Source organism: Strix uralensis, chromosome 15 (assembly GCF_047716275.1).
Source record: "Strix uralensis isolate ZFMK-TIS-50842 chromosome 15, bStrUra1, whole genome shotgun sequence".
Taxonomy (NCBI): Eukaryota; Metazoa; Chordata; class Aves; order Strigiformes; family Strigidae; genus Strix; species Strix uralensis.
This window is the reverse complement of record NC_133986.1, coordinates 14,601,823-14,612,915: the sequence shown is the minus strand read 5'-3', so window position 1 is coordinate 14,612,915 and position 11,093 is coordinate 14,601,823. Positions and strand designations below refer to the sequence as shown.

Genomic DNA, 11,093 nt, shown 5'->3' with positions numbered 1-11,093 from the left:
CCAAACTGCCTTCATTTGTTTTTTTTACCCTGAACTGCTTAAGCTCATAAGCGTTGTTATCCTGGACACTGTATGAAAACTTCACTGCAGTTTTGGGAAGCACACCCCTTCATAAACTGCATGCTTGTGATAAAAGGGCAACGGCTGAAATACAGCTTTAAAACCTTCTTCTAGTGGTTTTAGAACAGGTAGGATTGGACTTCGTGGCCTCCTGAAGCAAGAGGTCCCATTCGTATGCTCACTGTCTACACAAGATCGGTGCGACACATGTGCAGTCCACAGAGATACCCCTTTCTCGGCAGCTACAGATTTTGCCTCAGAGTGGAAAAAATAAGTGAGGGGTAAACCGGTACAAACCTCGTATTAATGGTTCTACAGTACCTTTCTGAGCATGTGTGTGCATCCGTGCAACAAACTCACAATTCAGTGAACAAATCCTCACAGCTGTTTTAGGAGCAGCTTTTATGAACTTGGCAGCGGTGGGGGTTTTTTTAATCATTTTTTAAAGAGTAACTGCGATTGAGTTTATCCATACGTACTTCTATCTGTAGCTAAGGTTCATATAACCTAAAACATACTTGTAACAATGGCTGTTAACAATTGTTTGTTCCCATGCTCTTTGAATCCTGCGGACATGAAGAACAAAGAGGGAATTTTCTCAAAGAAAAGGCAATTAATAGCACATGAATCCTATTTTACGTGCCTTTATCTTTAGCCATTTTCAAAATGCTACAGCTTTTTCAAAGCCAGTAAGATGGCTACCATTGAGTTTTAGTACGAAAAGTAAATTCATTTCAAATTCCACAATGCAAGTTTTCCTCAAGCAATGAAATTTGCACACAGGAATCTTAAGAGACGTGCTGCATGGTTCTGAGGAAGAGAAGCCGAACCGTAAGCAGCACAGGCAAGGCAGGCTGAAGGGAGCCCCTCGGGACCTTCCGCGCAGAGCAGCTGCCCGGTTCTGAGCCCTGAGGGGGGACGGCGCCAGAAAGCGGCCCATGAACAGGGCAGCGTCCGCAGCGCCCCCGCGTGCCGGGGGAGGCCGGCACGGCGGCTCCGGGCTCCCTCCCCGCGGCGCCGAGGCCCGCCGGCGCTCGAGAGGCCGCTGCAGGCGCCGCCCGCTCGGGCCGCCCGGCGCTCCCGGGGGACTGCGCATGCGCCGCTGGGGCGGGACCCGCCCGGGACCGCGCGCTCCAGGGACGGGGCGGGGCGCGGTCGATCGATGACTCGGGGTGCGGCTCGTGCTGCTTGGCCGCTTCTAGTCCAGAGCGATCGCTGCCGGAGCGGTCCCGCCTCGCTGCCCCGGAGCCCGCGTCGCTGTCGGGGGAAGGAGGATGGTGAGGGGCGGCCGGGCCGGGCCGGGGCACCCCCGCGCCCCGTGCCCGGGCTGCGGAGCGAGCGCGGTAGGCAGGCGGGAGGGCGAGAAGGAGGGAACGCGGCCGTGAGTAAGCAGTTCCCGGGCCATGCGGGGCCGGGCTGGCCGCGGGCCGGGGCTGAGCCTGGGCCTCGCCGCCGGGGCCCGGGACTGCCCGGGGAAGGGAGCGGCCGCGCTCCCCTCGGCGGGGCCGTGGTGCCCGGGGAGGGCGGGAGGCGGGCGCAGCGGCGGCGGTGGGGCGCGACCCCTTCGGCCCGGGCCGGCGTGACGCTGCAGAGAGGTGGGTCATGGCTGCCCCGGAACGGGCTGAGTGGCGTCCTGGGCCCGGCAGGGCTTCCCGCGGCCGTACCGGCGGGGAGCGGGCAGGCAGCGGCCCTCCCCCGCACGGACACCGGGGTCTTGCGCTTCTGAATGCTGGTCCCCCGCCGTGTCGGGGCGCGGCAGCGGGCTCGCTGCGCTCCGGCTTCGGGCTTGTGCCGCCCGGTAAGTGGGGGCTCTTTCTCCGGCATGCGGGGAGACTGGGCCGGAGAACGGTCCCCTGTTCCGGGCCTGCGAACAAATACTTCGCGTCAAAGGCTCCGTAAAGAAAACGCCCAGAACTTCGCTCGGGAGTGCTCTTTCTGCCTGCTTATTAGTTGCACTAATAGATTTTATTTTGTTCGTTCTAGTTTCGCAACCAGTATGACAATGATGTCACAGTTTGGAGCCCACAGGTAAAATCTTTATGAGCTTCCTGACTGGCTTGTTACTTGCTTTTTGGTTTTCCTTCCCTCTTGCAGCAGTCGTATCACGACAGTATAGGTTGTGTTCAGGTGCCTAAAGCTTACCGCAGTCTGCTCCCTTCGTGTTTTGTAGGCTGTAGCTTTCTAGAAAGCCACTGGCACATCTCTGAGCTTCTAATGTGTGAACCTGAATGATGCTTAGATGGGCCTGGTTACCTCAGAGTACATAAGGCAGTTGCTTTCTGAATGTACCTATGAGGTACAAAATAGATGCTGTCATCGTTGGGGGTTGGAATTAGATCACCTTTAAAGGTCCCTTCCAACCCAAACTGTTCTGTGGTTCTATGGTCAATTTACAGACCTATAATAAAAAGTTGGTAAGTAAGGTATGAAAAAGTATGAAACTGAGCTTAAATCTCCCCAGTGTTAGGCTACTGCTAGGTTATTCTGTCTTTTATTCACTAGCTAGCTACTGGCAAGGAACTATTTAGTTTACAGTTGGGAAGGATTGTAAACTTATGGTTTAAGTTTAGGGATACTTACGGAAAATCAGTCTTGAAAATTGACTAATTTCTAGATTTAGCAAAACTAAAGATTTATTTTAAATGCAAATAGCAAATTGTATTAGCGTAAAGTTTATATATCATTAGTTTGTGGGTTTGTATTACTCCTCAAAATCTTCATCGTGCAGTAGTATTTTTTAAAAGATACATTTTCAACATGCATTGTAACGGAGCATGTTTTGTACTTTCCATCCTATATGAAGACACTTGAATATTTGAATGTTCTTTAGTCAATAGTATGATAGCTGTAGATGGCTTTGAACTAGTTTCATCCTTTCTAATGATTGTGTTTCTCTGGTAGATTCTATATCAGGAACTTTAATTTTCAATTTTTTTAATCTATCTGTTAGTTTGAAAATTACTTTTAAAACTTAACATTCTGTTGAGACTTTTAGTAGCTATTGGGAAGTCATCCACAACACTAATTTCTATTTTTCTCATAAATTGCCTTGAAAATCTGAACAGTGTTGATGCCTTTTTTTATAAAGACATTTTAAATTGCTACTGTGCTGCAATTTTCCTCCATACATTCCTGCAGGTGAGACAGTGATATGATACCATAATAATTCTTAGCATTGTTAATACAGGAGCAAAGAATAATCATATTTTTTTGGGAGATGCTTTCAAATATTGTTGTAAAGAAAAGGAAATATGTAGTTCAAGGCCAGAAGGGGTTTCACGCTTGTACAGCCTTGCAAGTCATTCATGGAAGTTGATAAATACATGTTGGACAAGTCACAGTGATTCTGTACTGCTATAAATTCGTGGATGAAATGGAACGTTAGCATATTTTAAGCATCTAGTGTACTTTGTATTTCTCTAAATAAATCAAAAACCTTTTACCAAAAATAACCCCAACAACTTAATAGAAGGTGATCTCCTGTAGATTATCCCCAGTGCATTTCACTATAACAGCTACTACATTCCACTCCATCACAACTGGTAGGATGCAGCTGTGTGCTGCGGTTAATAATTCCAGTACTTGCACAGTAGCAGTGAGTGTGCTGGCTGTTTGATGTAGGCTGGCCAACTACAGTGCAGAAAATTAGCTACTTTGCCCTCGGTGGTTGCATTAAAAGGGCATTGTCTTATTTTTCTGCAAAGCTCCGGGCTGCCTTTGCAGAACTTGCAGGCACTTAATTGTCTTCGAGACCTCTACTCCTCTTTCAGACTTTACTGCAGTTGACTAATAACTTGTTCAGAAGTTATTAGGGAATGGATGGTGAGACACAAAAATTGCTTAAGACTCATTTCTTCAGGAAACTCGATTAAAAGTTAAGCATCCAACTTCAGCTGGAAGTTCTGTCTTTCAGTTACATTGAGTCAAATACTGATTCCTCTGAAGACAGTGACAAAAGTCTTCTGATTCTTATAACATCAAGATTATTCACCCTTTCTTTTTAGTTTTCCTGGTTTTTTTGTAGGCAGTCATAAGTGGCTCAGAGATGGCCAGATTTTTGTGGGTTAATGGTGAGGTGTTTACAGAAGATAATTGAGGAAGTCTGGTGGTGGTAGGTTTAAACTGTTATGCAGTAAGTGTACCTGTTGTGGGGGAAATCAAAGGTATGAAAATCAAAACCCATTGCAGATTGATACAGAGGATTAACTTTAGAGTGATTACCTTTGATTTTATTCTGTAGGGCCGAATTCATCAAATAGAATATGCCATGGAAGCTGTGAAACAAGGCTCAGCTACTGTGGGGCTGAAGTCGAAAACACATGCTGTTCTGGTTGCTCTCAAGGTAACTTCAAAACTATGTTCTCGGGATAACGTTAGTAGAAAAGTTTTGGTTTGGCAAGTTAGTTTTGCACAGTCAACTTTTATATGTAATGTAAATGCAATCCCAGTTTCCTTTTGCTTGAGTACCAGTATAGAACTATAAATATTTTCAGTACCTATGCAAAGCAGACTTTCACAAAATGAAGGAAGTGAGTGAAAGATTTTTTTTTTCCCCTTAAAAAGATGCGCTCCCATTTTTTTTAATTAGTTATTAAGTAGTAAAACTATTTATTTTCCCAAAGCTTGAGTGAGTGTCTGGTCTTTCTTTCATTCTGACAGTTTCCTACTGAAGTGGAATTAGGTTTTTCTTGTCTTCTGTTGCAAGTTTATAAATTGAATTTTTTATTGTTTCATGATCATATTCAATTCTTGCTATAAATGTTAGCAGATTTCTCCACAGTGCTTGGCAAACTGTTCAGTCTGCCACATAGCTTTCTCCTTTTATGTGTAGAGAGCACAGTCTGAGCTGGCAGCTCATCAGAAAAAAATCCTGTACGTTGACAACCATATTGGTATCTCAATTGCTGGACTTACTGCTGATGCAAGACTCTTGTGGTGAGTATCTCAGCTGTTGACATACACAGTTCTGCAATAAGGAGTGAAAGTTCATTTGTAGACTATTGCAAATGAACTTTTCCGGTCAGCTAAGGATTAGTCTTGACTTACTGCTCTGTTGTACTATGCCAAAGACCTCAGCATGGAATTCTGGCAGATTTTTAACTATTTGGCAGAAATCTCATTTGTTTGGCCCAAAATTTTGCTCTTTGGTTTTGTTACTAGTAAGACAGTCCTGTCTGGTTTTCTCGGCGTGATGGGGTTTCCAAGCAGTCTGAGAAAGTGCATCACGTATTTCCCTCTATCAGCTGCTTCTGCGTACACATATTTAAGAAAGTTATTAAAAACACTTGCTGCTATATGTGTTGGCTTCAGAGGGGCTTGCTTTTACCTGCTGGTTACATAGTTTCATCAGATGAGTAAAAGTACACAGAAGGAGGAGCATTCCTCAGTTTGATAGGAAAGGACAAACAAGGCATAGGAAGAATTTCTAAAATAAATTTTAATTGCTGTAGTGTTACAAAGAAATGTTACCATTTAACTGTGGCTTTTTGCAGATGATCTGTTTGTTGCCTGTGTGAACTTCTACCTTCTTTGCATTTGTATGACTGAAATACTATAATACTCTTCCAAACCTGTGGTCAACTTTCTAAATAACAATTATAGGTCATGATGAAATGAAATTATATAATGCCTTTGACCCTTTTTCTCAACAAGCAATGCTGAAACAAAAATGCTTACCTGAGCAGACAAGTATTGACTCAAACTCATTGTGACTTTGATCTGTGAACTGGTTTGATTTTTTTTTTTTCTTTGTTTTTCTTCTCTCCTCCTAGCAATTTCATGCGTCAGGAGTGTCTGGATTCTAGATTTGTGTTTGATAGACCTCTTCCAGTTTCTCGCCTAGTGTCATTAATTGGAAGCAGTATCCTTTTTTTTTTTTTTACACTTGTAACAGTTTTATAGCTTTTTACTTGTTCGTAAAATGTTTTTCATATATCACAGCTTAAAAGTTGTATTAAATTGAAAAAGTTAATTCGACATTTCTTTATTCACATGGCTTGTTGTCTACTCTGTTAGAGAATATCCTATTACATGCACTGAACTGGTAGAGAAGCAGTATAGTGCTACGCCACGTTTAACATGACACTGTTCTGTTACACAGCCCCATGCCTCTGGAGGTGGGGGAGGAAAGATGACTGCACTATTCAAAGTATGATCATCTACTGGATTGTACCTGCTTGCTCAGATTTTATTTTTTTTCTGTGGCAGCTTCTATCTCTGAATGGAACACAGCGGAGGCATTGTCAGGTGCCTAGAAAAAGTTCAAAGGGATAAGAAATTATATAAGTGTGCAGCATTAGGTGAATTGTTTATATTACTTGCTTGAATGCAGCACTCGGTTTTTCCTGGAAGGTAATTGATAAATTTTCTTTCAGTGAAAAAGAAGTTGGTATTCCAAATAAGTTATGAGATCTGCTTCTTTTGAACATATCTTTCGCTCCTGCAGAAAGGTTTGCAAAGACTATATAATGATTTTGGTGCATCTCTGCTTGACTTAGGAAAATGTTTTGGGTAATTAACATGTTACTTTGAGATTGTTTCCTTAGCTTGCTTAAGAAACCCAGATACCAACGCAGCGTTATGGCAGAAGACCGTATGGTGTAGGACTGCTCATTGCAGGTTATGATGTAAGTAAGCTGTGCTAGTTGCTATTGATCTAAAAGAAAATGTGCTTAATGCAATTTTATACAACAAATAGATGTTAAGAGGGGACGATGGAAGAGGCAGACTCATCAAAATTCTCTGAATAAGGAAATAATTTTCTGTGTCTTACCCTAAAACGTAACTTTTAAAAATGTTCATAGCTAATCCTACCTACATTTGGAGTGTACATTTGTAGAAATGAAAAACTAGTTATTTTAAGGTGCAAAACGAGATACTGCAAAAATTATGTTTTAAGGGATCAAATTATTGATCCCATGATGACAGTAATTCTTTTACTATTGCTTATGAAGCATTACAAACTATCATTTTAAATACTTCTTATGAAAAATGGATGTGGAAGTCATCACTGGCCTCTCACTTGTTTAGCAACAACAGTTTGCTTAATGCAGCACACACAGAATCTCTGCCCTCAAAATTTTTAACATGAGGAAGGTTGAAGGAAATTGTCATCTTGCCTGAAATCTTGCATGGCATGCTTAAGTCTACAGCAGGTTTTTACTTTTGTGCAAATAAGGTGGAATGTGTGTAAAATATCTGCTGCAAGACACAAAGTGGGAAGCATACATAAGCGTGGTACAGTTAATGGAACAGAGAAACAGTTTTGGTGCCAGCTATCCTGCCCACATAAAACCTGCATTTTAACAAACAAAGTGTAAAGAAAGATATTTTTTTTTTACATTATTATTTTTTTACAGTAGTTTTGAAGGAATTGTGTAAGAACAGTGATATGATAAGCAATATAAAGTATTTATATGCATACATATAATCTCTGCAATGTACCATGAAGCAAAACTGGTTTAGAAAATAGCATGTGTTCCAGCAGCAGACTTGGTATGAATTTTTATATTTGTTTTACATTCTGTGGGGTTTTTTTCTCGCTTTGTAGGATATGGGTCCTCATATTTTCCAGACTTGTCCCTCTGCAAACTATTTTGACTGCAAAGCAATGTCCATTGGTGCTCGTTCACAGTCAGCGCGAACTTACTTGGAGAGACACATGGCTGAATTTACTGACTGTGAGTAATGGAACCCTGTCTAATGGTATTCATCAATTTATACAGCTTACTTTCTGCTACTGTGCTGCTGGTTTGCATTTAGTAAGATAGAAAGGTAAATTTTGGGAGCCAAGTTTAGTGTAAGTGTAAATCTGCATGAAGACATAATGGTAGAGAAAACATTATAGATTTTCATGTCTTAATATCTGGATGCTTATTATATCTAATGAAAAGAAGAAGTTGTGCTCAAAAGAGCAGAGAAAAAAGTAAAAGGCCTCTGCCTGTTTTAACCCAGGGAAAGTACAATTCTTTCCATATCAGAGCAGGGATAGTATGTCAGGCCAGGTATTTAGGTGGTACATTTAAAACGGTGAATGTATTTTTGTATGAAATTGTGATGAGGATGCTATTGAGTAGCTGCTTGGGGGGGGGGGAAATTATTATCACTGCACTGGAGGCAAGGCAGGTGCCAAAATCAGGTGCATTTGACCTCAAATGTAGGGAAGGACTGGTTTCTCAAGGAATACTTTTATAACCAACTCTGTGTTCAGTACCAGAAAGGAGAGGAGCTCTGGAAGTCAGGTTAGCCAAGCTGATTGTCTCGTTGTCAATTAGGGATGGGAAGAAGAGGAAATGAGTGTCCAGAGGTAATGCCATATAGTTTGTAAATGTCTTTCTGATTTCATTTTAAGGTAATCTAAATGAGCTAGTTAAACATGGACTGCGTGCCCTGAGAGAGACTCTTCCTGCTGAACAGGATCTGACCACCAAGGTAAACGCTAGGTTTTCTTACCAAGAAATTTTACTGTCACTCTTATAGAAATTATTGTGACAAAATTCATGTAAAGTATGGCTGGCACTGCAGTTTGGAAGCTGAGTACTGGTAGATAATATCATGCTCATTTCATGTCACCAGTTTATCTACAGTTTCCTTAATTATCTCAGATTTAAGTTGCTTAACAAAAATGATACTTTCTCTAAACAAGAGGTTGTTTCCCTGGTTGCTTCATTCTATTTTAAACTTTGATCAGTGTTTAAGATACATTACATGCAACTAGAATCACAACTTTGCATTGTAAGCACAGTCAGTAATTCATCTGGGAGGTGAGGGAAGGTAATGCAGAAACAGTTGATTGAGTATCCAGCATCAGAAAGTTGCAGAAACTTCTGACAATGAATTGAACTACTGAGCAGGAAAATTTTAAGGATATGAATTAATTGGTGTTCTGCTTGTGACTGATCTGCCCTTTTCCATGTTTAATTTTTTCTATTCTTAGCCCACCTTGGTTTTCAGAACTTTTAAAATAATGAAAATGGAAAATAAGATTAAAATAAGTGATTTTGGACAATTGTGTTTGTTATTAAAAAAAACAAAAAAATGAAAGAAATTGAAACCCATGAAAAGTGGTTTTACTTACAAGATTCTGAAACATGATAGCTTTTGTGGGGTCTAAATCCACTTCCCTCTCCTTTCCTAGTACAATCTACAGAGTATCTCTCAAAATTTCATTTTTAACTTAAGTAGACACAAACAGCACAAGGAGTCTCTTTATCACAGGAGGGAACTCTGTTTCACTAGAGAAAGCTGTAAAACCAGAGTTATTTGCAGAAAAATACTTCTCACCTCTTTCAAAACTTTGCTTCACAGAATGTTTCCATTGGAATTGTTGGCAAAGACATGGAGTTTACCATCTATGACGATGATGATGTAGCACCATTCCTAGAAGGTCTTGAGGAGAGACCACAGAGAAAGGTGTGTGGTTTAGATGCAAATAAATAGGCTTTCTTGAAAGACAGCATTTTGTTAACATAAACATGGTAGGTCATTTAGCTCTCTGCTACTCTAGCAGAGTTTTAAGAACATGATTTTTAAAATTTGAAGTTACTATATGAAAACCTTATCTTAGCTGGAGACTAAGATGCTTATTAAATCAACTTATGTTGAATTGGCACCCGGCTGTTCCAATGTCATCTTCTTTCCTTATCTTTGATCAAGTACAAGGTTTTACTTTTTTGCAACAGAAGTGGTTACATACATTTCTCATGCCTGTCACAAGATGCATCCTTAGTCTCCTAATTACCATCTCTGTTCTGTTCCATGCTTAATTTGGGTAACACTACTTTGTAAGCTGTTTGCTGACATGAGCTGTGTTTACCACTCGTGATGCTCAAACTATGATAAAGCTGATTTGTCAAGTGTTGTCTTCTGCCATCTTAAAATACTTTTCTTCTCTTTAAGCCTGCTCCGCCTGCTGATGAACCTGCAGAAAAGGCAGAGGAGCCGATGGAGCACTAGTTGGTGGATGAGTTCCTCTGTGTTAACGTATGTCTAATTTTACAGGAACGTTTATCCATTTGCTGGTAACTTTATCCTCACCTATATGCGTTTTCTGCTGATACATTCTGAGGATTACTCTTAAAAAAAGAAAGAAACCAACCCACCTATCCTTAAAAGGTAGACAGGAGGTCATAACTGGGTGTGTTTTCTTTGACAAGAAAGGTGTAATCATTTTCTAAATAGTACATGATACTGTTTTTTAATGAAAAGCATACTGTCTTTAACTTGTAAGGACAAGTGGAAATAAATCACTTTCTTGGAATCTGCTGTGGGTTTGGCTTTTTTAATCTGACCAAACGACTGTTCAAAAAACAAGGTGCCATCATGTATTTGACCATTTGTCAGAGTGAGCACGCACTTGCTATGTGTAAATGTGGTGCTCTTGGAAACTGTTGAACTGAGAGGACTAAAATACCTACGAAACTACAAAATACTTGCAGAACAAATAGGATGCAGCATGTTTTGTGTCATTGTCTCAAACTTAACTTGAAAAGACATTTCTGGTTATGAGTGTTTACCAGAAACATTGCAGGCTGAAGAAGCGTGAAGCTGCCAACCAGCTGGTGTTTTGGTTGTTTGAGTTCTCTGCTTTAGTAAACCCCAGCTTGTTTGGAACTGAATTACATCGCTTGCTTTCTTTACAGCCATCAGCCGGCCATGGGGCAGCAAAGGACTTTTAGCTCACTAATGGCCTAAATTGATGTAATGAGGGAAGCACATAAAATTCCTGTTATGGGTCCCCTGAGCTGTGCAGTCTCTGCACTGCTGCTGAATAAACGGGCTCGCTGGGGTTTTGTCCCTCCAGCTCCTGCACGGTCTGACTGAGGGGTAGCTGGTGCCCCTTTGGACTCAGAGTGCCACAAAGTTTGGGACTAACAGTGACTTCTTTAGGGACGTCTGGCAGGGAAGCCCAGTGAGTCAGTGCTTCCTAGGTGCAAAATGGGTGTGACGATGTATTTTAAGCAAAACTAATTGAGCGGTTTTTTTTTTTCATTTTCCATGTTGTATTCTCACTCATGAATACAGTGAAAAGGATA

At 41.4% G+C, this 11,093-nt stretch overlaps 1 protein-coding gene across 2 annotated transcripts; it reads left to right on the top strand.

The window, feature by feature from the left end:
* Positions 1–1,209: 1,209 nt before the first annotated feature.
* On the top strand, positions 1,210–10,318 carry PSMA1 (proteasome 20S subunit alpha 1). 2 transcript variants are annotated; one of them, XM_074885085.1, is made up of 10 exons: positions 1,210–1,337; positions 2,044–2,088; positions 4,301–4,402; positions 4,892–4,995; positions 5,832–5,920; positions 6,616–6,686; positions 7,610–7,739; positions 8,411–8,490; positions 9,367–9,471; positions 9,958–10,318. In XM_074885085.1, the coding sequence occupies exons 1-10, from the start codon at positions 1,335–1,337 to the stop codon at positions 10,012–10,014; spliced, it is 786 nt and encodes a 261-aa protein (XP_074741186.1). In that variant the 5' UTR covers positions 1,210–1,334; the 3' UTR covers positions 10,015–10,318. The 2 variants fall into 2 exon arrangements, with proteins under 2 accessions (XP_074741186.1, XP_074741185.1); XM_074885084.1 differs by lacking the exon at positions 1,210–1,337 and adding an exon at positions 1,697–1,858.
* The last annotated feature ends 775 nt before the right edge of the window (positions 10,319–11,093 follow it).

Coding starts and splice junctions, on each gene's coding strand:
- PSMA1 (XM_074885084.1), top strand. CDS start 1,787: ATGCTGGTCCCCCGCCGTGTCGGGGCGCGGCAGCGGGCTCGCTGCGCT. Junction 4,403..4,891: donor CTGTTCTGGTTGCTCTCAAG/GTAACTTCAAAA, acceptor TTTTATGTGTAG/AGAGCACAGTCTGAGCTGGC. Junction 4,996..5,831: donor GCTGATGCAAGACTCTTGTG/GTGAGTATCTCA, acceptor CTCTCCTCCTAG/CAATTTCATGCGTCAGGAGT.